The 26,793-nt window shown below is 41.2% G+C and overlaps 2 protein-coding genes across 2 annotated transcripts in view; both read left to right on the top strand.

Moving 5' to 3' along the window:
• Positions 1-19,001, top strand: part of xirp1 (xin actin binding repeat containing 1) — a 46,236-nt gene extending 27,235 nt beyond the window's left edge. Inside the window, exons 7-9 of the mRNA XM_061890142.1 lie at positions 7,047-7,174; positions 9,225-9,281; positions 12,109-19,001. Coding sequence (XP_061746126.1) covers positions 7,047-7,174; positions 9,225-9,281; positions 12,109-18,753 — 6,830 coding nt within the window. The 3' untranslated portion in view covers positions 18,754-19,001. The remainder of the gene's footprint in view (positions 1-7,046; positions 7,175-9,224; positions 9,282-12,108) is intronic.
• A 142-nt stretch (positions 19,002-19,143) lies between these two features.
• Positions 19,144-26,371, top strand: LOC133545229 (uncharacterized). Its single transcript, XM_061890622.1, has 2 exons — positions 19,144-21,392; positions 23,145-26,371. Exons 1-2 carry the CDS (start codon positions 21,283-21,285, stop codon positions 26,110-26,112), a joined length of 3,078 nt encoding a protein of 1,025 aa, XP_061746606.1. The 5' UTR covers positions 19,144-21,282; the 3' UTR covers positions 26,113-26,371.
• Positions 26,372-26,793: the final 422 nt, after the last annotated feature.

A 26,793-nucleotide genomic window follows, 5' to 3' on the forward strand; every position in this document is an offset into this window, starting at 1 on the left:
GATACCCCATACTCTCCGTGCACTCCCCACAGGACTTCTTGAGGAACACGGTCCAATGCCTTCTCCAAGTCCACAAAGCACATGTAGACTGGTTGGGCAAACTCCCAAGGACCCTGCCGAGGGTATAGAGCTGGTCCGGGATGAAAACCACACTTCTCCTGAACCCGAGGTTCGACTATCCGGCGTAGTCTCCTCTCCTGTTCACCTGACTAGACCTTACCGGGAAGCCTGAGGAGAAAAGTACCCATCCCTAATTAAAATGATTAAGATTATGATTATGAATCGGAACAAAAACCCAACCTAAACTGTAAAATTCAAGTCAAAGGTTACTTCAGGTGTCTGGGTTGACGCCCCAGGTTTAAGGGGTTGGGTTCTGGGTTGGGCCAACACTCTACTAGGCCCTTTTTGGCAAAGGGGTTTTCATTACCGTCTGGGAATGTGGAAACAATCACCGACAGCTGATGGCGGCGGCACGGAGCGAATACCAAGCACATTCCTCCGTCATTTGTACAGCTGTTTGTGGGCCACAACGCCCTCACATTACTGCACCAGTAATAGCCCTTCCTCATTCCTGGGGATTTACCGCTGGTCAGAATGTGTCCACCATTCCCCCCCAAAATATTGATTTATGAGCATAATTCCCAAGTGAAGTGAAATATATTTATATAGCGCTTTTCTCTAGTGACTCACAGCACTTTTACATAGTGAAACCCAATGTCTGAGTTACATTTTCAAACCAGTGTGGGTGGCACTGGGAGCAGGTGGCTAAATTGTCTTGCCCAAGGACACAACGGCAGTGACCTCAAGGAACTGCTCACCCCCAAATCCTCCACACGACACCTCCGCTCCAAACAGGCTAACCTCCTCCAACCTCAAAGCTACGAACAATGGGGGACCGGGCTTTCTGCGCCGCTGCTCCCAGTCTGCGGAACGCTCTCCCTGACCACCTGAGGGCACCATAGACTGTGGATGCTTTTAAAAAAGGCTTAAAAACCATCTTTTTTTTAAAAAAAAAGTATTTTTATAGACTTGGATGCTGGTTCTAGCTAGTTTTGTATTTTATGTATTTGTATTATCTTTTTACTATCATTATTACTAGTAGTAGTAGTATTTGTTTTTTTACACTGTGGCACTTTGAGGTTGTTTGCTCAACGTAAAGTGCTTTTTTACTAATAAAATCTATTATTATTATTATAATCATTAGTGACTAGGTTGGCAGAAGCGGGGATCGCACCTGGAACCCTCAAGTTGCTGGCACGACCGCTCTACCAACCGAGCTATACCGTTCCCAAATAGGTGTTTCGATCAGTCTGTCGATACAAGTTGAACTGAAATGCTGACAGAATGTAAGAATAGTTTGAATGTTGGTGTCAGAGTAAGTTGTTGTCGAACCCCAACATGCAGAGATAAAGGCGGGCATGGAGTGAGAAAACTTGAGACAAAAACCAACAAAGGGTCCAAAAAGCGCGCACATGGGCGGATAACAAACAAAAAGGCCTAGCGTGGAAGCTAACAGGTGTCTAGCAGGAAAACAGAAGTCGTACTTGTAATAAGAAAACAAACTTGGAAGCAGGAAATAAAAGACAAAAAGCTACAAACTACTATCGAATATGGCTTACCGCAACGCTGCATAGACAAGATATGATACGACACGACACGACAGGTAGTAAGACAAGTGCGACATCGAAATGACAATCCAAAAATCCAGCACTGACTGGAGGAACAAAGCAGGTAAAATAGGAATCGGGCTGATTGACACCAGGTGCGGCCAGGTGCCAATCAGCCGCAGCTGAGGGGAAAACAGCACACAGGGAAAAAAACAGGAAACAGATAAAATAAGAACGCTGACAGGAACTAAAGATAGGAAATACTACACACACACAGGAAAAACTAAAACACAAACAAACTGCCAGTGGCAAATAGTTGAAGTAGTAACATGTTGGAATGAGAAATTGTACTAAGGAATTCCTGGAATTTTGGGAAAACGCGGGAATTTTTCCAGTTAAAAAAAATTAGTTTTTGAAACAGTTGCAATGCATTGAAAAATGTGTCAGGAGTAGATGGTGGAAATAGGGCTTCGGAAAACCAGGAAATCTGGAAAATCCTGGAATTTTTTTGGAACTTGAAAAAAGGGGAAGTTTGAATTTCCAGCATGGTGGAATATGTTGAAGGTGGAATGGTTTGAAAACTGGAAACGGTGTAAGTTTGAAAACATTTCCAATTCATTTTGAATAGGGAAAATGCAAAAAAAAAAAGAAGGAATTATGGGAAATCCGTGATTTTTTAAAATTTTTTTAGAATTGTTGAAGTAGAGCACAGAATTCCTGAACGGGGCGAATATTTTGAAGTTGGAACATTTTGAATCCGATGAAAAAGGTGGGGATTGTGAAACTTTGAAGAATGTCCCGTTGAAATTTCCGGAAAAATCGGGAATTTCGGGAAAAGCGGGAATTTTTTTGAGAATGGTAAAAAACTTGAATGGTCTGAATGAGTTGAATTAGTTGGTGTTGAAATTGTTGGAGAATAGTTGAAGTAGTACCATGTTGAAATGAGAAATAGTATTACGGAATTCCTGGAATTTCGGCAAAACTGGGAATTTTTTCCAGTTAAAAAAAAAAACACATTTTTTTTTTCCTGATTAAGAGGAATGTTTGGACGGTGGAACGGTTGGAATGCAGTGAAAAATGTAAAAGGAGTAGTCGACATTTTGAATCAGATGAAAATTGTGTGATTTTGAAAAATGTCCCATTGATTTTAATGGGAATTTCAGAAAAAAATCGGGGGGTTCGGGAAAAGCGGGAATTTTTTAGAAAATGGTAAAAAACTTGAATGGTGTGAATGAGTTCAAATGGTTGGTGTTGAAATTTTTTTAATTGGTGGAGAAATGTCAAAGTAGTAAAATTAAAAATTGTATTATGGAATTCCTGGAATTTCGGGAAAATTTTCCAGTTCAAAAAAACAATTACGTTTTTTTTCCTGATTAAGAGGAATGTTTGGACGGAGGAAGGGTTGGAATGCAATGAAAAATGTAAAAGGAGTAGTCGACATTTTGAATCAGATGAAAAATGTGTGATTTTGAAAAATGTCCCATTGATTTTAATGGGAATTTCAGAAAAAAATCGGGGGTTTCGGGAAAAGCGGGAATTTTTTAGAAAATGTGTTAAAACTTGAATGGTCTGAATGAGTTGAAATGGTTGGTGTTGACATTTTTTTAATTGGTGGAGAAATGTCGAAGTAGTAAAATTAAAAATTGTATTATGGAATTCCTGGAATTTCGGGAAAATTTTCCAGTTCAAAAAAACAATTACGTTTTTTTTTGCTGATTAAGAGGAATGTTTGGACGGTGGAAGGGTTGGAATGCAATGAAAAATGTAAAAGGAGTAGTTGCCAGAAAAAAAATGGTGGAAATAGGGCTTTGGAAAACCAGGAATTCTGGAAAATCCAGGATTTTTTTTTCATATTGGAAAAGTTTGAATTTCCAGAATGGTGGAATGTGTTGAAGGTGGAATGGTTTGAAAAATGAGGGAAAATTGTGGAAGTTTGAAAAATGGCTAATTAATTTTGAATGGGAACAATATCCTGGGAAAGCTGAAAATCCGGGAATTTTGGTGGAAAATTGCCAGGGAAAAAGCCCGCGATTCCAGAGTAGGCCGAGCAGTTAGAAGTTGGAAATCCAGTTGTAAAAATTCCCTCGATCCTAAACATTCCAAAGTCAACTGGCGGCTTGATTATAAGACAATTTAAGATTTTGGGAACAACAGCAACTCAGTGACCGGGAGAATAATAATAATAAGTTGAGGAATAAAGAATATGTGTGAATAAATAATGAAGGAATGTATGATTTTTGGTGTAGAAAAGGATGAAGTCAACCTCTCAGCTGCAGGCGGGGCTTCATTTTGTCTGCTCGGCCATCCGTGGAAATGTTTTAAGTCCGGACTCGGGAGAGGCGCCGGCTTGCTGCCCGGACCCATTGTCCAGCTGGGACAAAGCGAGGCGTGTACTCACAGCTGTAAATCACGCACATGAGCACGCACTTGGCAGCTGTACGTGTCTGAATATGAATTTTTAATACCCCAAGTGTTGCACAGGGGCGAGGGGACGGGGTTTTGTTCCACCTCCGGTCGGGTCCTGGCATTCTTTGGGGTCAGGTGTTGATGGTCTAATGGCGGGGGAGCTCACGTGGACAATGTGCAAACAATCTGCGGGTCGCCCCCCCCCCAAGCTGAGCTGGCAGTTTTTTCTAACTTCTTCTCGGGGGTTTAGGGGATGGTTGCTGGCCAGCGTGTGTGGGCGCTTTTCACTCGGCCCCCCTCAACGGAAAGTGAGTGGAAGAAGAATATTCTTGCGCTAAAATCACTTAAAACTTTGATTTAGTTTCTATTTATTTACTGAATATTCATTTCATTTTTGTGTGTGAATGCGCCAATGCATTCACACAAATGTTTTTCGACACCTAAATGAATGTATTTATTCAATTTATTGTGTGAATGCTTTCGTTTTCAACACCAAAATTAATCTAATTATTAAATTTATTAAGTGAATGCTTTGGATCTCTACACCAAAATTAATCTATTTATTCAACTTGTTAATCTGTGAATGCTTTTGTTTTTAACACTAAAATTAATCTAATTATTAAATTTATTAAGTGAATGTTTTTGATTTCCACACCAAAATTCATCTATTTATTCAATTTATTTTTTGTGTGAATGTTTTGGTTTTCTACACCAAAATTAATCTATTTATTCAACTTATTATTGTGTGAATGCTTTGGTTCTCTACACCAAAATTAATCTGTTTATTCAATTTATTGTGTGAATGCTTTGGTTTTATACACCAAAATCCATCTATTTATTCAACTTATTATTCTGTGAATGTTTTGGATTTATACACCAAAATTAACCTGTTTATTCAATTTATTAAGTGAATGCTTAGGATCTCTACACCAAAAATTAATCTATTTATTCAACTTGTTATTCTGTGAATGTTTTGGTTTTCAACCCTAAAATTAATATTTTTATTCAACTTACTATTGTGTGAATGCTTTGGTTTTCTACACCAAAAATGTATCTTTTTATTCAACTTATTACTCTGTGAATTTCTTTAGTTTTGCACACCAAAATGTATCTGTTTATTCATCTTATTGTGTGAATGCTTTGGTTTTGTACACCAACATTTATTTATTTATTCAACGTCTTCTTCTATGAATACATTTGGTTTCCTACGACAAAATGCATCTATTTATTTATTGTGTGAATGCTTTAGTTTTACACACCAAAATTAATCTGTTTATTCAATTTATTCTGTGAATGCTGTGGTTTTCTCTACCAAAATGAATCAATTTATTAAACTTATTATTGTGTGAATGCTTTGGTTTTGTACCCCAAAATTTATCTTTTTATTCAACTTATTATTGTGTGAATGCTTTGGTTTTCTACACCAAAGATTCATCTAATTATTGAACTTATTATTCTGTGAATGCTTTGGCTTTCTACACCAAAATTCATCTATTTATTCAAGTTATTGTGTGAAGGATTTGGTTTTCTACACCAAAATTCATCTATTTATTCAAATTATTCTGTGAATGCTTTGGTTTTCTACACCAAAAATCATCTATTTATTCAACATATTATTGTGTGAATTCCTTTGGTTTTCTAAACCCAAATTAATCTGTTTATTCATCTTATTGTGTGAACGTTTTGGAGCATTCACACATGGTTTTCCACACCAAAATTGATATATTTATTCAACTGATTATTGTGTGAATGCTTTGGTTTTCTACACCAAAAATTAATCTAATTATTGAATTTATTATTCTGTGAATGCTTTGGCTTTCTACACCTAAATTAATCTATTTATTCAAGTTATTGTGCGAATGATTTGGTTTTCTACACCAAAATTAATCAATATATTCAACAAAATATTCTGTGAATTCCTTTGTTTTTTTTTTACACCAAAATTCATCTATTTATTCAACTTATTATTGTGTGAATGCTTTAGTTTTCTACACCAAAAATGAATCCTTTTATTCAACTTATTGTGTGAGTTCCTTTGGTTTTCTACACCAATATTTATCTCTTTATTCATCTTATTATTCTGTGAATGTTTTAATTTTTTTCACACTTATATAAGATTTTTAAGTCATTTTGAGATTAGGCTAATACAGCTAATATAGACACTTACATCACGTGTAACACTTTTATAAGGCTTTTAAAGTCATTTTGATAGTAGGCTAATATAGCTAACATAGACACTTACATCATGTGTTGCCTTCGTTATAAAACGTATTTAAGGCTTTTAAAGTCATTTTGATAGTAGGCTATTATATAACTAATGTAGACAAATCATGTGTTGCCTTTGTTATAATGCTTATATAAGACTTTAAAGTCATTTTGATAGTAGGCTAATATAGACACTTACATCATGTGTTGCCTTCATTATAACACTTATATCAGACTTTTTAGGTACTTTTGATAGTAGGCTAATAATATAACTTATATAGACACTTACATCATGGGCTGCCTTCATTATAAGACTTTTAAAGTCATTTTGATAGTAGGCTAATATAGACACTTACGTCATGTGTTGCCTTCGTTATAACACTTATATAAGGCGTTTAAAGTCATTTTGATAGTAGGCTAATAATATAACTAATATAGACACAACATTTATATAAGGCTTTTCATTTTTCGCGGTTCCAGACAGATTTTTATTTTTTATTTTTGGTCCGATATCGCTCTTTCAACATTTTGGGTTATTATTAATTTGTTCAGTTTTCAATTTGTTCAATTAATAATGGAGACGTCAAAGAAGAAAGACGTTGGTAGGCTTAGGACATGGGATTCCCACGATGTATCCTTTCCTTTTTTGCATTTCTGCTCGCTATTTTCCCACTTGTGGCTCATCAGTAACCGCACGCCCTTGCATTCCACGCTGCAGGCGTCAAAAAAGGACACGTGCATTAAAAAAATTCAAGGAACTCAGAGTTTTACGCGTTATTATCGCTCGCAAGATGGGTTTTGATGTATTTATTGTTTTTGTCTTGGCAGATGACAGACATCATCCGTCACTGACCAAGGCGGGCACACAATTGACTCGCTTCTCTGTTCGAGAAAGGTCAGCTCTCTATCTGTCAAGAGCGGCATCCATTGACTCCGTTGGAGGTTCAACACAACCGGTGAGTTCCTGAAATGCCTGGCATTCCTCAACACGCTCTGGGCCCTATAAGGGGGCTTCAATAGGAAAGGGCCACCGTTTTCTCTCAAAGGGAGCTGGGCGGCAAATTAGAGCTGAACTGTTGAGTAGTTAGCATTTTTCTAAAACGGATTCCTTACAAAAAGATGGAAGGACTTATATGACCCAACGCAAACAACCTTCCCTAGTCATGGTGCAACAATACAACTATTTGCAGCATTTACTTACCGTAAATGCTGAATAGAATAAAATACAATAGAATGGACTTTATTGTCGTTATATGTGCATATAACAAGACTCCAACTTAAGGTGCGGTAGTGGGAACAAATATGGGGTGAAATAAATAACACGAGAGGTAATAAAGGAAAAACTAACAATTAATGTAAACAGACTACTATCCAATAAAAATAATAAGCAATCCTGTACAATATACAAAACACTATAGAAGTACAAAATACTATACGATATACAGAACAAGACAAGAGGACCCAAGTAATAAATAAGATATAAACAATAAACAACCTACCCTAGTCATGGCGCAACAACAAAACGTAACACAACCTGCTCACTGAACTTTGTGGATATTCTAAAAAAAAAAAAAATCCATCCGCCCCCCCCCAAAAAAATCAAAAGTACACCCAACCTGAGGGTTCCAGGTTCGATCCCCTGTTTAAATCATGTCTTAGAACACATTTTTACTCTTTGGCTTTTTAAAAACCAGCATGAGAGTTGTGTGATTTTAGTCTATTTTATTTTCTATGATGTATATATTTTTTATATATAGTTAAATGTTTTATATTACTGACTCTCTTAGTATGTATGTCTTAACTTTTTAATTTTTTTTAAATTATTTATTTAATTTTTTATTATTATTAACGTTATGATTAATTCTTCATCTAAAAAGGGAGATATAAACATCCCATCAGGCGGTGCCCCAGTATAAGCGCAGACATTGATTAAGTTAAGTGATTAACACTACATGAAAATGATGATTAATTAGTCATCCAAACAATTTGCAGCATTTACTTATATGACCCAATGCAAACAACCTTCCCTAGTCATGGTGCAACAATAAAACAATTTGCAGCATTTACTTATATGACCCGATGCAAACAACCTTCCCTAGTCATGGCGCAACTACAAAAAGTAACACAAACTGCTCACTGAACTTTGTGGATATTATTAAAAAAAAAACGTCCAAGCGCCCAAAAAATAATAATTCAAAATTACACCCAACCTGAGGGTTCCAGGTTCAATCCCCTGTTTAAATCATGTCTCAAAACAAATTTTTACTCTTTGGCTTTTTTAAAACCAGCATGAGAGTTGTGTGATTTTAGTCTATTTTATTTTCTCTGATGTATATATATATTTTTATATATATAGTTAAATGTTTTATATTACTGACTCTCCTAGTATGTATGTTTTAACTTTTTTATTTTTTATTTTTTATTTTTTTTGAACTATTAACGTTATGATTAATTCTTCATCTAAACAGGAAGATATAAACATCCAATCAGATGGTGTCCCAGTAAGCGCAGACATTAAGTTAAGTGATTAACCCTACATGAAAATGATGATTAAATATTCATCCAAACAATTTGTAGCATTTACTTATATGACCCAATGCAAACAACCTTCCCTAGTAATGGTGCAACACCAAAACGTAACTTTGTGGATATTATATAAAAAAAAACGTCCATGCTCCCCAAATAAAAGAAAATTCAAAATTACAACCATTACAAAGCATGCCGTGCCAGCAACCTGAGGGATCCAGGTTCGATCCCCGCTTCTGCCGTCCTAGGCACGACTGTTGTGTCCTCGGGCAAGACACTTAAGACCACTTTCTCCCAGTGCCACCCACTCTGGTTTAAAAAAATGTACCTTAGATAATGGCGCTTTGAGTCACTAGAGAAAAGCGCTATGTAAATATATATAAATATAATAATTAAAGTGGATTGAATTGAGTATAGGGGGATTATGCCAGGGACCAGGATCGAAGCTAAACCAAATGTCACTTTTCTGACCCCGAACAGGGACCGACTGGTACTTCAGGTGCAAGGATTCAAGGACCAAGGACTAAAAGCAACAAGGTAATTGAATTTTATTTATTTGCAATTTGTGTTTAACTTGGATTGTGTGCAGTGTGTTACTCACTCTTTGCTTGCCTGACATGCGACTTCAGATCATGCGAGGAACTGATACCATTTATGATCATTATTAATATTATGATGCTTAAAATTTTCAAAATAGCTGAAGAGAAAACTCGTTCCTCATTTCACATTTGAAGTCGACTCACTGATATCAGAGAAAAAAAACCCAACTAAAATCACACAACTCTCATGCTGGTTTAAAAAAGCCAAAGAGTAAAAAAATATGTTTTAAGGCGTGATTTAAACAGGGGATCGAACCTGGAACCCTCAGGTTGGGTGTAATTTAATTTTTTGGGCGCATGGATGTTATTCTTTTTAAAAAAAAAATATATATATATATAGGTTAAGTGAGCAGGTTGTATTACATTTTATTGTTGCACCATGACTTGGGAAGGTTGTTTGCGTCGGGTCATATAAATAAATGCTGCAGATTGTTTTATTGTTGCACCATGACTAGGGAAGTTTGTTTGCGCCGGCTCATATAAATAAATGCTGCAAAATATTTTATTGTTGCACCATGATTAGGGAAGTTTGTTTGCGTCGGGTCATATAAGTAAATGCTGCAAAATGTTTAGATGAATTTCACCTAGGGTTAATCTCTTAACTTAATCAATGTCCCCACCCGTAAATAACATATCATAATAGTGAGAGTCCAGTCCATAGTGGGTCTAACATAATAGTGAGAGTCCAGTCCATAGTGGATCTAACATAATAGTGAGAGTCCAGTCCATAGTGGATCTAACATAATAGTGAGAGTCCAGTCCATAGTGGATCCAACATAATAGTGAGAGTCCAGTCCATAGTGGATCTAACATAATAGTCAGAGTCCAGTCCATAGTGGATCTAACATAATAGTGAGAGTCCAGTCCATAGTGGATCTAACATAATAGTGTGAGAGTCCAGTCCATAGTGGATCTAACATAATAGTGAGAGTCCAGTCAATAGTGGATCTAACATAATAGTGAGAGTCCAGTCCATAGTGGATCTAACATAATAGTGAGAGTCCAGTCCATAGTGGATCTAACATAATAGTCAGAGTCCAGTCCATAGTGGATCTAACATAATAGTGAGAGTCCAGTCCATAGTGGATCTAACATAATAGTGAGAGTCCAGTCCATAGTGGATCTAACATAATGGAGTGAGAGTCCAGTCCATAGTGGTTTTAACATAGTAGTGAGAGTCTAGTCCATAGTGGATCTAACATAATACCCATTATTTTGCCAAAATTATGAGGGAAAAACTGTAAAAATGGATTACTAATCCACTTGTTCATTCACTGTTAATATTTGCTTACTTTCTCTTTTAACAAGTTCCATTTACACTTCTGTTAAAATGTAATAATCACTTATTATTCTCTCGTTTGGATACTTTACATTAGTTTACGGTGATACCACACATTTAGGCATTAATCCGATACCAAGTCGTCACAGGATCAGACATCTGTTATATTCAAAGTCCTCATGTTTCCATGGATGTTTTTACTGAGTTTATAAATAGAATATATATTTTTTTAAATAGAAAGAAGATGTTCCGATGTCACAAAATATAGACGTAATCATAGTAGTATCGACTGGATACGATCCTGTACTTGGTATCATTACAGTGGATGTCAGGTGTAGATCCACCATCGGCGTTTGTTTACATTTTGATATTGGTATGCAACGGTGTGTAGCTATTCCTCATCCAAGCAGGGGAGATACTTGTAAGAAACTTTATTTGTCGCCATGGAGTCGAGGATTAGTGATTAAGAAGTAGCTAAAAGACTACCGACTGGGGCCGGACTTTAACCGCGTGTTAAATTGTGGACTTTGGTTTTTTTTTTCCCAGAAGGCAAAGGAAAGTTAGCGCGGGCGAGGCGTGAATGAAGGTGTACATTTATTTATTGCACTAACAAATTACAAAAAAGGAAGCAAACAAAAGGCGCACACAATGGCGGAGAACAAACGTGACTTGTAAAAACAAAAACTAGCACAAAGGCAGAACTATGGATGAAAAAAACAAAACTCAATAACTGTGACATAAAAAAAACAGAAACTTACGTGGCATGGGCAGGAGGGAAACTATGGACAGAATGATTAAACATGGCATGGCATGAAGGAAGTATAGGTAAAGTCACCAGGCTGACTACCTGGCAACTACAGGTTTAAATAATGCTGTGGATATTAGTGACAGGTGTGCAAATGCAAAACAGGTGCGGGACATAAGGACAGGTGAAAACTAATGGGTTGCTATGGTGACAAAACAAACAAAAGTGCTCAAAGTGACTAAAACAAAACGTGATCACACAGACATGACACCGCGAGTAATAAAACTTCACCTTTATCGTCAGTTTTTAAGCCAAAATACTTCCGTTCTCCCTTTTCTGTCTACACACTGTCTCTGCTTGTAAGTGCTCCGTGTGTAAAACCAGCAATGACACGACGTGACGACGACGGGGGCGGTATAGCATCCAACCAAATGCATTAGTACCGCGGTGCTATACTAACAGCGGTATACCGTACAACCCTAGTTGTAAGCAAAAAGACCACTTTTGAATACACCCATGATCGACTAACAGCTGTGTGTAGTTTTTTCCCCCTTAACCTTGGTGTGGCAGAGGATGGTTTGCAGTGAAAAACGTCAAGTGAGCGTAGAAAAAGGTAATGTATGGGTTCGCCCCCCCCAAAAATTGCATGCCATCTAAACATACGCATGTCGTTTAATTTTGGTCCTACTGACTCCATTACTGACATGGTGGCATGTTCTGTTGTGTTTCTCGTTTTTAAAGATGGCTGAGGCAGCCAGGAAAGTCACAGTTTCGCAATCATCTCATGATGAAGATGACCTGCCTCTCCCACCGCCTCCCCCACCCGTGCCAGCCAGGCCCCTTGACTACGAAGGGCCCTCAGCGTTAAATAGCCTCCCCTTACCGCCGCCCAAGGAAACCTTCTCCACATACTACCAGCAAAGGCAGAAGACGGAACTGAAGAGAATCTTCAAACACATCCACCCGGACATCCTGGGAGATCTTGGGGAAGGTGTGGACGATGAGATCATGAGGGCGGTGCAGCTTGACGACGCCGACGCAGCGGATGCAGCTAATCAGTGTGAAGTGCAATCGATGAGGTGGATCTTTGAAAACTGGAACCTGGATAGCATTGGGGATCCTCACTCCACCAAGAAGTTGCTGGATGAGGAGGACATAACAGGTGGAAATGTCCGAGGGACCTCTTCCATGTTTGAGAACAGTGATAGAGGACAGCAGAAACGTGCAGAAAGGCTGAACTCTGTCCGGGGGGATGTAAGAACATCCACCTGGTTGTTTGAAACCCAGCCCTTGGATTCCCTTCATAGAACAGAAGACGGAGAACTGGTTGAAGCCGTGCTGAAAGAGGCCATCCAGCCGGGAGATGTTTGCGGGACTCGGCTGCTCTTTGAGACTAAACCCCTCAGTGACCTGGGACGCTGCAACTCAATTGAGGACCAGAATTTCTTGAAACTGAAGTCTGAGCTGCAGGAACAAAAAGGAGACGTCCAGAAGACTGTGAAACTCTTCCAGGCAGAACCTCGCTGTGCCATCAGGGATAAAAGTGGCAATATCCATTCAATCAAATCCATCTGCAGGGAGGAGATCAAAAACGGCAACACGAGCTCTACTCGTTGGTTATTTGAAACTCAGCCTTTGGACCTGATTAGTAAGGGCACTGATGGAGTGAAAATCATTCGGGGTATTTCCCTGGAGGAGGGGCACAAAGGTGGAACAGACAGAAAAAGGTGGATGTTTGAGACTCAGTCCTTTGATGACATAAAAGAAGTTGTCGTGGACAAGTTTGAGGGCACGGGAGAAGTGGATGTCACCAACAAGACTAAGCTCTTTGAGATGCAACCCTTGGCAACGCTTAGAGGAAATGCAGAGGAAAAGAGTCTGGAAAGGGAAAACGTAATTGGGGGAGATGTCAAGACCTCCCTGTGGCTGTTTGAAACGCGACCAATGGAGACTCTGAATGATAGCTACGAAGTTGGCTGTTTGGAAAAAGTTACCCTTTCAGCCGTTGAAAAGGGAGCGGTGAAAGACAAAAAGATCATATTTGAGGGCGGCAGCGCCGGAAAGAGCATCTCAGTCAAAGAACAAGAGATTGAAAAGGGTGATGTCCGAGGATTCAAGCAACTTTTCGAAACGATCCCTTTGAGTAGAATCGCTCCTTCTGACGAGAACTGCGACAAAGAAAATGTCGCACCAGAAAACGCCACGCAGGAAGATGCTCCTTTGTATGCCATAAAAGACAGCTCTGGAAACTTCTACAAGATAACCACTGTCAACCGTGAGGAATTCATCAAGGGCAAGGTTCAGAACTACAAGTGGATGTTTGAGACCAAGCTCTTGAATGAGCTGACAGAAGGAAAGGAAAATGTCGAGGTAATCAAAGGCATCACAAGGGAGGAGGACACGATGGGGGATGTCAAGTTGGCAAAGTGGCTTTTTGAAACCCAGACAATAGAGGGGATTCATTCCAAGTTCAACCAGACGGAGCCAAGTCGCTCTCTTGAAACGGAGCCTCGGAAAGGCAATGTCAAGACGTGCAAATGGCTTTTTGAGACACGACCAATGGACATTCCGTACGACAAATCAGAAAAGGTTAAGGACACAGAGGCCATCGACAACCCCAGCGTCAAGTCCATTACATGGCTTTTTGAATCCCAGCCATTAGACACCATCAAGGAGGACGGCGAGTACAAACTGAAGCTCTGTGACACCATACAGAATTCAGTCAAATCTGAGGCGGGGGGTCAAACAGTCAAACATCTGATTGAGACAGAGACCCTGGACGAAATTGGAAAGGGCACATACTCAGACCAAGACGTAAGATGTGTCAGTCAAGTCAACGTTCAATCAGGCGATGTCTCGAGAGTCAAAGAGCTTTTTGAATCCCGGTCCCTTGATGAAATCGGATCAGAGATGGCATACGATGAACAAAATGATGAGAACATCCAAAAGGGATCAGTACATAAATTTACCTGGTTGTTTGAGAACTGTCCCATGAACACGATCAATAAGGACAAAGACGATGCAAGCATCCAGAGAGTAATTGAAGATGTGAGTGGGGACGTAAAGAACAAGAAGTTTATATTTGAAACCTCCTCACTGGATAAAATCCACGATCAACCTCTTGAACAAAAACCAATCGGTGTGGAAGAGCCTGTGGGGGATATTGACGTGAAGTCTAGCACCATGATGTTCGAGTCCCTGCCACTGTACGCCATTAGGGACAAAGAGGGAGAGTTTCACGAGGTGACGACTGTGCAAAAGGAGGAGATATTGAGCGGCGATGTAAGAGGAGCCAGATGGATGTTTGAGACTAAGCCCCTTGAGGCCATCAAGGCAGAGAATGAAGTTTATGTGATCAGAGCTGTCACTCAAGAGGACGTCGAGAAGGGAGATGTCAAATCGGCCAGATGGAAGTTCGAAACACAACCACTGGACTCCCTTACCTGTCGAGAGGAACCTTCTGTCAAGGTCATTGACGACTTTGGGAGCTGTAACGTGCAGCTCAATAAAAAGATATTTGAATCCGAGGAATCCAACGACAAGTTTGTAAGGATGGTTAGTGTCACCGACATTCAGCGCGGAGATGTCAGGACCTCCACCTGGCTCTTCGAGAATCAAAACGTCGACACGCTCAGGGGAGAACATCAAGAGCAAGGTCCAGTCAAAACGGTCTACAGAGAAGACAGCCAGAAAGGAGATGTGAAGCGCTGTACTTGGATGTTTGAATCACAGCCACTGGACAAAATCAAGCAGCAAGAAGAAACTTCATTCCAAGGTACGGAGGAGACCATACCAAAAGCTGATGTGAAGTGCACAACCTGGCTCTTTGAGACAACCCCACTGGACAAAATCACCTCCAGCAGTGTCACTGACACAGTGGTATACTTAAGTGAACTGAATTTAATTCACTCAGGTGGTATCATAGTTGAAGCAAATGATGGCCGAAACGTAACCATGGCGAAATTCCAACTCGGAAACTCAAATGAAGTCCAAATTCAGAAGGAGGAGGTTGTTGAGGGCAACCTTAGAAACATCATGCTACAGCTCCTACTCAAACCGACCAACCCACAGGTTACTCTTCTCAAAGAAGCGGAGAAAGGACAAGTGACCGCCACCAAAGTTGAACTCCCAGTCTATCATTCATCTACAACTATTACCCTTGAGCGGGATCAAATAATACAAGACATAGTTCAGATGATCGACGAAATGCTTGTTCAAGATAAAAACTTCAAGAAAGGGATCCTCATGCAAGAGACTACCGGGGGACAAGCGGAGATGTCTGTCTACTTACTCAGCAGCCAGAGTGAAACTAAAGCTCAAAGTCCTGCTATTGAGCGAGGAGACGTGAAGTCGACTATTGGAAATCTGTTAGCCACTGCCAACAGTCAAAAAACAGCAGCGTCATGCAGAATTGATGAGAACGAAAAGGGGAATGTCAACTTGTACAAAAGTTGCATTGAGAAAGGAGATCTGCACTACCTGAAAAGTCTTCATTCTGCGGTATCGGAAGATGAAACTGATTGTAATACTCTCAGCAAGGAGCAAACTGAAATCGTACAGGGCGATGTGAGAGAAGCTAAGCGGAGTCTATGTCAGCAAAAGGAGCTGGTGGAGCGAACTATTTCTGATGTCCTACCAGGGGACGTGAAGAACACCAAAAAGGTATTCATATCAGAGTGCGCCTTCGTTGCTGAAAACTCCGTTCCTAAGGATGAAATCATTCCTGGCGACGTTTCGACAGCCAAACAACAACTTGCCACGAAACAAGAAATCGTAGTCGAAAAAGAGAACATTGTGGCGGGAGATGTCAAGGCAACGATGCAGTCTTTAGAACGCGCAAAGCAACAAAGCATGTGCGTAGAGCGGGAGGTATTTACACCTGGAACTATTTACGACATGGACTTGTCATGTCCTGAAGCCGAAGAAGCCCAAGTCCAAAAAGAGATGATCATATGTGGGGATGTGAAAGCGGCTAAGAAGTCCCTGGAACTGGCCAAGCAGCAAAGCATGCATCCGGAGCGGGAAGTCATTGTTCCTGGAAAAATATACAATCTGGAAGTCTCGGCACAAAAAGAGAGGTCGCCAGTGGTCACGCAATCGTCTTCCTCCAGGAGTCAACAAGTCAAGACTTATTCAAAGGTTAGTGATACTATGAAAGATTTGGACAATTGTTCCTTAGAGGCTTGCCAACAGGGAGATGTATCTCATTTTAGTGCAGTTATAGTCAGTGATAATGTACCTTTTGTAAGCTATGAATGCAACGGTCTGATAGCAGGACTCGATGAGTCCGAAGATGTTATTAAGGGAGATGTAAAGGCAGCGATTAGATCTCTGCAAAGTGTTGCAACCGAGCAGAGGCTCCCAGATAAAGAAGACGTTGTAGGCGGTAGTGTTCACCAAGCGCTGAAATCGCTTGAGAGGTCTAGTGTAAATGTCTCCAAGGGAGACTTTAAATCTGCAATGCTATACAGGAAGTCAGAAAGTTCAGAGAGGGGTGTTGTGGTGTCTGTGCCTCCGTCTGACACAACATTGTCTCCTTCAATTTCAGTAACCTGTCAAGGGAAACCATCCATCACAGCACGGAAACCCACATGCTACCCAGTAGAAAACAAAGGCTCTGAAAGGTCCAGTTCTGAGGTTGAGGCTCCACTCCTGCAAAAGACACCACAGGACCTGAAGCCGGCATTGCCACCAAAGCCACACTTGACTAAACCTGTGTTTGTAGACGATGTGAACGTGACGCCGGCAAAAAAACCCACCGCAGGGACTCATCCTGACGCAAAGCAACGCACACAACTTCCCACTAATCGGTTAATTGAGGGCACAAGGGCCAGAACTGGACATAAATCCGACTACCAAGTGACAAAGTCAAACACACCTGAATTGGAGATGGAGAGAAATGTCATCCAGAGAATTAATGCGGCGGAGGAGATACAAAAGTGCATGAAGGACTATGAAGACAACCCTAAGCATGAAATGAACATGGGCTTGCAGGCTGCTTTAAAGAACTTTGAAAGAACCGGGAGTGAGACCCTGAATAAAAAAGCCAATTTCTTACCCACAAAGACTGTTAAAAATGACAAGGTTGAATCGGGGCAACAGACCTCAAGGACCCCAAACTGCAGACCCATGCTCTCACATGGTGCGAAGCAACTCAGTGCCGGTAAAGTGTCAGAGACAAACATCGCAGCAAGTCCCTGTCAAAGTCCAACAACAAACATTGCTGACGAAAACGAACATAGAGTTGTTTTGAGAGAGAAGAAAGGTAAAGAGACGGAGGTTGAGCGACGACAGAGGCTCTCTGTGCACAAGGACGAGATCATGAAGGGCAACGTAAAGGCAGCCATGGAAATCTTTGAAAATATCAGGAAACGAGAGGAACTCAAGGGAATCTTATCTCAGGTGCAGGAGATTGAAGGAGCCACCGGTTTGAAGACCGTTTGTGATAGTGTCCCTGCTTGGGTGGCATCACTGAACGAAAGTTCAAAGCAAAACAAACAACTGGAAAAGAAAGTTGAAACTGAGACACGGGATGATGATCTAGAAAGTGTTTCTTCGGTGGAAACTGCGTACGAGGATTTGGAAAAAGCAAGTAAAGAGATACTAAATCTAAAGGACCAGACATTGGCGAAGCTCCTTGACATCGAAGAGGTGATCAAAAAGGCTCTCTACTCGGTCTCTAATCTGAAATCGGAGGCAGACATTGCTGGCTTGTCAGGACTGTTTGATGAGTCTTTAGTAGCGGAGCAACATATTCAACCTGCCAACAAGGTCAGGAAAATCAGCATTGCGTCAACCAAGGCCCAATCAGGTCAAAGCAAAGAAACGACAAACCTACGCAGTCTTCCGAAGAAAGAAGCGCCTGGACAAGTCAACAACAAGCTCATTAGACAGTCCTCTTCCCAGTCGTCCCCGTCATTTATCTCCATTCACTCCGCGGCCAGAAGGCCGGCTGAACAACCGAAGCCCGCCATGTCCACATTTAAACCGGCACTGGAGGAAAAAGGTCAAAGTTGCCCAGGCCATTCGGCCCATGAGTCTGGTAACAGCCCAGCAAAGCATAAGGTTAGCATGCTTGAGGTGCAAACAGTTCCCAAGGAACCTGCAGGAATCATCGGGACAAAGACTGTCAGTGAAACCTACGAAGAGACCGACGGCTTTGGAAACGTTTTTGTATCCTCTGTGAAGTCTACATTTGTTACCAAACAGTCTGACAGTATGCCAGCTGCCCTGTTTGAGGTGGTCGGGAGCCCAACCAGATACCAAGTCATGACATCCCCATTAGTGCAAAGATCTAGTTTCCCCCCTAAGGACGAGAAGCTGAGTAAGACGGACAAGAAAGGGAAATTGTTTGTACCGTTTAGCCAACCCAACAAAGGACACTGAACAAACCTGCTCCTTGGCGGTCTTTAGGGGACTACGTACTGCATTTGTGTTATCAAGTTTTGTTCATCATAAAATCTGATGTCATGTAGTGATGGATATGTTCAATTTTTATTTAAAAAAACAAACATTTGTCTTATGGATTTTATACCGTACTTATGTTATATAGAATGTACAATTATTTGAAATCAAACAAAATAGCTGTAAGGTGTTGTGTAAATTGTTTAATAAATTACAGTTTTAGAAAGAAAGTGTTCTTAATCTGTTCTATGGTATTTCATTAATGGATGGGTATTCAAAGAACTTTCCTGTTGCGTTTTGGACCTGGTCTTCCTTCGCTCAACGCCCCCAGATTGTTTGATGACACATAAGCTGGTTTTAAATCAATCAGAGACAGAGGTTGCTCATTTTTCTATTTTATTACCAAAGCGCCTTGAGAGATCAATCTAGATACAACATTTCAAAGCTCGGTCCAAATTGATCTAATCCTAAAATGGCAGTCTCTCCCTCCTCACCCACTCCCACCCGCCCCTCTTCTTCTCCTCCCTACTTCGGACAGTTGAGATAACAGATTGTTATGTCTTCATTCGCACATTCCAAATTCAAGGTCTATGTAAAAGGCTCACACTTTAGCTGTTCTAAAATCTGACTAGGAAATAAAAAGACAACCAAATCCGACAGTCTTCCCCGTGGCCTCCTACCGGTTGGACGTGCCCTAAACACCTCCCTAGGAAGAGGTTTGGGTGGCATCCTGACCAGATCCCCGAACCACCTAATCTGGCTCCTCTCCATGTGGAGGAGCAGCGGGTTTACCTTTAGCTCCTCCCAGATGGCAGAACTTCTCACCCTATCTCTAAAGGAGAGACCCGCCACCCGGCGGAGGAAAATAATTTCGGCCGCTGGTACCCGTGATCTTTTTCTTTCAGTCACAACCCAAAGCTCATGACCTTAGGTGAGGATGGGAACATAGATGGACCGGTAAATTGAGAGCTTTGCCTTCCGGCTCAGCTCCTTCTTCACCACAACGGATCGATACAGCGTCCGCGTTACTGAAGACGCCGCACCGATCCGCTTGTCGATCTCACAATCCACTCTTCCATCACTCTTGAACAAGACCCCGAGGTACTTGAACTGCTCCACTTGGGGCAGGGTCTCCTCCCCTTTGCCGGACGAGAACATATTGCGTCACACATTTTCGATGGGAGACAGGTCTGGACTGCAGGCGGGCCAGGAAGTTACCTGTACTCTTTTTTTTTACGAAGCCACGCTGTTGTAACACGTGCTGAATGTGGCTTGGCGTTGTCTTGCTGAAATAAGCAGGGGCGTCCATGAAAAAGACGGCGCTTAGATGGCAGCATATTATGTTCCAAAACCTGAATGTACCTTTCAGCATGAATGGTGCCTTCACAGATGTGTAAGGTACCCATGCCTTGGGCACTAATACACCCCCATACCATCACACATGTGTAAGGTACCCATGCCTTGGACACTAATGGACCCCCGTACATACAGATGCTGGCTTTTGAACTTTGCGTCGATAGCAGTCTGGATGGTTCGCTTCCCCTTTGGTCCGGATGACACGATGTCGAATATTTCCAAAAACTATTTGAAATGTGGACTCGTCAGACCACAGAACACTTTTCCACTTTGCATCAGTCCATCTTAGATGATCTCGGGCCCAGAGAAGCCGGCGGCGTTTCTGGATGTTGTTGATAAATGGCTTTTGCTTCGCATAGTAGAGCTTTAACTTGCACTTACAGATGTAGCGACCAACTGTATTTAGTGACAGTGGTTTTCTTGAAGTGTTCCCGAACCCATGTGGTGATATCCTTTAGAGATTAATGTCGGTTTTTGATCAAATTCTAAAGTTAATGATTATTTGCACCCCAAAAATTTTTTTTATTAGTTTGAACATCAAATATCTTGTCTTTGTAGCATATTCATATGAAAATAGGTTGAAAATGATTTGCAAATCATTGTATTCCGTTTATATTTTCCATCTAACACAATTTCCCAACCCATATGGAAACCGGGTTTGTATAACCCATTGACCAATGGTTCTTAACCTTATTGGATGTACCAAACCCCACCAATTTCATATTCGCGTTCACCGAACCCTTTCGTGAAAAAATAAATAAATAAAAAATTCTATTTCAAGACAAAGTTATATGTTTTTTTTTACTGGGGCACAAAATCAACCGTGCATGAACATCCCCTTGTTCAAAGAACAACAAAATACACATCTGCAAATTAGATGGAAAATTAGAGGGAACATTGTTTGGGGGTATCCATAATACACCAATAGGGAGAAGTTTTTATTTACATGATGAGTCGGGTGTGTCTTGAACCCCTGAGGCCGACTCACCGAACCCCTAGGGTTGGATCGAACCCAGGTTAAGAACCGCTGCCCATCGACCATTTAACTGTGCAACTTTGATGTCTTATCATGTTGTGTCAAAAACCCTGTTCAGTGTGTCACCATGTCACATTAATTTGTCTCCATCGTTGTAGTTTTTGCCACCCGTCAAGGAAATGTGTTCCGCCTGTATGACGCCGGTGTATCCCATGGAAAAAATGGTGGCCAATAAACTTATCCTGCACAAGAAGTGTTTCTGCTGCAAACACTGCCAGAAGAAGCTGAGGTGAGAGGTTTGGGGACTACTTCCGCGCACAATTCAGAATCAACAAAATCAACTTTCTATTACCCACCTGTTGATTCAAAGGTTCCGATTCAAAAAACACATATACCGAATTTCCTTGAATTGCCGCCGGGGCGCTAATTATTTTAAAACCTCTTCTAACTCCGGCGCTTACCAAAGGCATCCAGTAAATTCAGGCCTGCGCTTATAAATTTGAGTGTGATGTAAGGATACCATTATGGTCTTACTTTTACTTATAAACAAAGTCCATGCGCAGCTCCTTCTGATCAAAACTTGTTAATAGAAGTCTTCCTTATCTTTCTTCAGTTTTAAGAGTCTCTGTCTCGATGGAGATCTTCCTTTATTACCTCCTGCTTCGATTGAAAGTACAGTTTAGAAAACTGTTTTATTTTATATATGTAATCCTCCATGTTAAAAGTGCAAGCGAGAGGAAAAAATAAACGATCACTGCTTGTTGTCACTTCTTCTGCAGCCGAGTAGTCGCAAGAAAGGATCACTAGCGCCCTCTACCACCAGGAGGCGGGGGTCATTTAATGACTCATATTTGACACACGCAGCTACGGTATATTGATAAAACATAGCTGCTTACTGTTCTTTTTAGCATATTCAATAGCTTGGACCTTAAATCCTACTGAATAGCGCTTAATCTTCTTCCCTTTATGGGGGAGGTATAGCTCGGTTGGTAGAGTTCGATCCCCGCTTCCGCCATCCTGGTCACTGCCGTTGTGTCCTTGGGCAAGACACTTTACCCACGTGCTCCCAGGGCCACCCACACTGCTTTAAATGTAACTTAGATATTGGGTTTCACTATGTAAAGCGCTTTGAGTCACTAGAGAAAAGCGCTATATAAATATAATTCACTAATTCACTTTATACGGTTTCAAATTATTGAAATCAGCCTCCTCCATTTTGAAAATGATGACAAGTGAAGTGTCATTCGTGACATGACAAGTCTGACCCGGGCGGAAATTCTAGGCAACAAATGTGTAACGGACAACGAGTATTTTTGGAGGATTAAAATCCTTATTTTTTTTAAGCTGAAAATACTGAGGAGGACTAACTAGGAGCCTTTGTTTGTTTACTTAATTCTAAAAGAAAGTTGTCTAGTATGTTCACTTTTTTATTTAAGGACTAAATTGCAATAACAAACATATGTTTAATGTACCCTAAGATTTTTTTTTGTTAAAATAAAGCCAATAATGCCATTTTGTGTGGTCCCCTTTATTCAGAAAAGTACCAAAATATCTAGAACCGGGACAACCCACTTCTGACATAAAAACCAAAAAAGAGCCACAGAAGGAAGTTTTTGTGATTTAAAACATATTTGTCTTGCTCATTCCTTGTCTTTTCCACGGTGTCTATAAAAAATTGCGTGCACATGCGGCACGGCCAATTACGTAAATTAAACAACGAATGTGGTGCACTTGACCTTCAAAAATGTGCCAAAAACAACAACTATAGAGGGATGGAAAGTCCCATCCCTTTCCAAAAAAACAAAAACGCTTACTGTACCTGTTTCTCTCAATTCTAGGGATATGCTAATTATTTTGCGAAACGAGTTTGACCTGGCGGAAATTCTAGACATGCACTAATAAAAATAAAATTTTGCGAAACGAGTTTGACCCGGCAGTAATTCTAGTCAGGCGCATACTATATACCCGCCGGCAATTCAAGGAAATACGGTATCTTGTTATTTTTCTGATTTAAAAATGACATATATATTTTTTATTACAGCATCCACAACTACTCCTCTCTTTATGGCGAGTTCTACTGCATGTCTCACTACCAGCAGCTTTTCAAACAGAAGGGAAACTACGACGAGGGGTTTGGGCACAAGCAGCATAAAGACCGCTGGCTTAGAAAAGAGAAAGGAGGCGATGAAACCGACAAGACGGCTCGCCTCGAATCGACAAAAAGCCGCTTAAGCGATCCTGCAGCCGGTGGAAAGTTGTCCGCCGAAGAGTACGTCGCAAAGTCCCGTGCAACCGAGATGCGTTACGGCAGTAATGTTGAGGTCAAGGGCAAACTGAAAGTGAAATGGCCTCCGGAGAAGAAGAAGCCACTTGTGAATGTAAACACAACCGGTTTGAAACCAGTAGATAGAGTCCAACAGTCTGTGTCAGAAGTCAAGGAGAAACCTGCGGCAACAGAGCCAAAATCCACAAGTTATCGCTCAAAACCTGCACATTTTCAAGTCAACATACCTCCAACTTCTCCCCCTTCCTCTTCTTCGCTACGAGAAAGTGGGAAAAAAGTCTTGGATAAAGCTTCAAACAAACCGGATGCTAGTCCTAAAAAAACAAGGAAGTCCGTACGTTTTGCGGCGAATCTTGATGATGTTCCTCACCGCGATCAGCCTCAACCGGCCACGGGTGCGACAAAGGCGGATCCCACTGGTTTGGTGTCTTCGTCAGGCCAAACGAAGCAGTTTTGCAATGATACGGTCAATAATGCAAATGATAACTGTGGGAAAAATGACTTAGATCAGAAATTACAGCGTACACATAAGCCCGGAAGAGAACCCAGCACGACAGAGTCTGGTGTTGAGGTGGAGAAAAGCAAAGAAATCCTACAAACCAACGACAAAATTGTACCTACTGTTTTGAACGGAGGTGTGCAGACACTTGAATCGGTTGAAGATGTCAGTTTTGTCCAAGTTCTTATGACACAGGAGCCGATTAAAAATGCAACTCCTCCGCCAAAACCTGAAAGGACGTCTGAAGGCAACCAAAGTAGGGATGACAAGATAAACTCAGCACAAGAAAATGAGCAGAGCAGCAGTGAACAGGTTCTTGCAAAAACACATGCTCTGAAGGGCAATGCGAGACAGACTGACAGGTCCAAAGTCCGGCTGGGATCTTGGTCCAAAGGAAAGAGTCCCTTGTCAAAGCTCTTCGCGGTGAGTGGGACAGAGAAAACAAACAAGGTTGAAGCAAAAAATGTCAGTAAAGCAAACGAGAAACCTGGCAGTAGACTCATGGCAAAACTCTTTCAGACCTCCTTAGACAAGAACAAACAATACAAAATGAAAGAGCTCGATGAGGGTCAAGTCAAACCTCTGGACCAGGAAGATAATGCCGTAGTTCAAGACCGGGCTCTCTCTTCCAACTCAAACACACTGCAGAGCATCAATGAGGATACTTTGATCACAGAGTCAGTGACCCTGGACCACAAATTAACTAGTGAAACAAATGACATCCTGACAGAACCTGTCCAAACAGATCATACTGAAAACCAGAACCGTGGGGCTACCCTTAAAGCATCAGCTGATTCTACAGCAGCTGACTCTGAAGACTTTCTTTCTCCTAATGATTGTGGCTCTCAAGAGTCAACCCTTGAATTGACCATTGAAAACAGTGAGGTTTTTGAGGTCGGCGTTGATCCACCCATCATTCAGGTCTTTGAAGCTGAGCCAGAAAAAATACATATTGACCACAACACAATTGTTGATCTCAACCAAGAACCTCTGCAAGAGACACCGATTGATCAGTTTGTTTCTCAGGATCTTTTTGGGGACGACCTGACAGAACCTGTCCAAACAGATCATACTGAAGACCAGAACCGTGGGGCTACCTTTAAAGAATCAGCTGATTCTACAGCAGCTGACTCTGAAGACTTTCTTTCTCCTAATGATCATGGCTCTCAGGAGTCAACCCTTGAATTGACCATTGAAAACAGTGAGGTTTTTGAGGTCAGGGTTGATCCACCCATCGTTCAGGTCTTTGAAGCTGAGCCAGAAACAAGACATATTGACCACAACACAATTGTTGATTTCAACCAAGAACCCCTGCAAGAGACACCGATTGATCAGTTTGTTTCTCAGGATCTTTTTGGGGACGACCTGACAGAACCTGTCCAAACAGATCATACTGAAGACCAGAACCGTGGGGCTACCATTAAAGAATCAGCTGATTCTAGAGCAGCTGACTCTGAAGACTTTCTTTCTCCTAATGATCATGGCTCTCAGGAGTCAACCCTTGAATTGACCATTGAAAACAGTGAGGTTTTTGAGGTCGGGGTTGATCCACCCACCATTCAGGTCTTTGAAGTTAAGCCAGAAGAAAGTTATATTGACCACAACACAATTGTTGATCTCAACCAAGAACCTCTGCCAGAGACACCGATTGATCAGTTTGTTTCTCAGGATCTTTTTGGGGACGACCTTGTAAATACGACGGGTTCAGTTCCTACTGAAAGCTTTAGCCTGCTTGACTCTCAACCAGGATTGATGGAAAATGGAGAGCTCGGCTTGACAGAGCAACTGATCGCCCCAGACTTTATCAACCAGGCTGAGAATCAAAGCCTGGTGGAGACGACAAACAGCCTAACGTACATTCAGGAGTCAGATCTGGATATATTCGCCCCAGATGGCACTTTATGCACCCAGCAACCTGTTCAAACTGAAACATCCACTAACCAATCATCAACCTTCCCTGATGATATCTTTGCAGTGGGCGATGTTCTCGGTGCTGATCTACAGAATGGGTCGCCTGGGTCCCAGGGACCACCCTTTCTAGCTCCTTCAGCACAGGGAGATCCTTTCTCCCTTGATATCTTTGGCTCAGATTTGTCGCCAAAGGCGGAGTTGCAAAAGGAATCTTCCCCTTTGGACGGTCTGACGGAGTCGGACAACAACAATCCCGAGCGAGTGGCGGAGACCATGGTCACACAAAGCAACTGGATGGATGATTTGTTGGGTTAGAAAAAAATGAGGGACAGAATGAAGGCTATAGAAATTAAACCAAAGTACCGATTCATGTGTATATACATTTTAAATGAAATGCAACTTTTTTCAGTCAATAAAGCCATTTTCGTATTCAGATTTTTCACAAACTACTAGGAAAGCTTTGAGATGGATTGGCCGGAACTGTTGGCTGGTTGTCAAAAGTGCAATCACCATTAATCAATATCGCTGCTTTGTCTCAGATTTACAAATAAAAAGCTTAACTTGTGGCTTGAAATGTTTGAGTAAAACTCATTTTGTCAAGTTGGAAACGCATTGTGGATTTGCGTAGTGTCACCTCAAGATGCACAAGGACCAGCAGGCAGGAATAGCAGGTAAGAATTCGGATTTAATATACAAAAAATTAAAGAACACTGATAGAAAAGGCAAAAGAAGGCGCGTGCCTACGCACGGGAAGCTAACGCTAACTAGCTGAGAGTCCAGAGTCCAAAAATTGACGTGCCGAGTGCACAAGAAGCTAAGGCGAGATAGCAAACAACGAATCAAGAAAGAACTGAGGTAGAAGGCAGGCTTAAATAGTAAGGCAGAAATCAAAACACAGGTGCGTGTCAAAAGCAGAGCAGGTAGAACAAATGAGCAACCATGGTAACAAAACAAAACAAGGAAGTGCACAACCCAGGGATCGGAAGAGTCCAAAAA

The sequence above is a fragment of the Nerophis ophidion genome, linkage group LG28, assembly GCF_033978795.1.
Source record: "Nerophis ophidion isolate RoL-2023_Sa linkage group LG28, RoL_Noph_v1.0, whole genome shotgun sequence".
Lineage (NCBI taxonomy): Eukaryota > Metazoa > Chordata > Actinopteri > Syngnathiformes > Syngnathidae > Nerophis > Nerophis ophidion.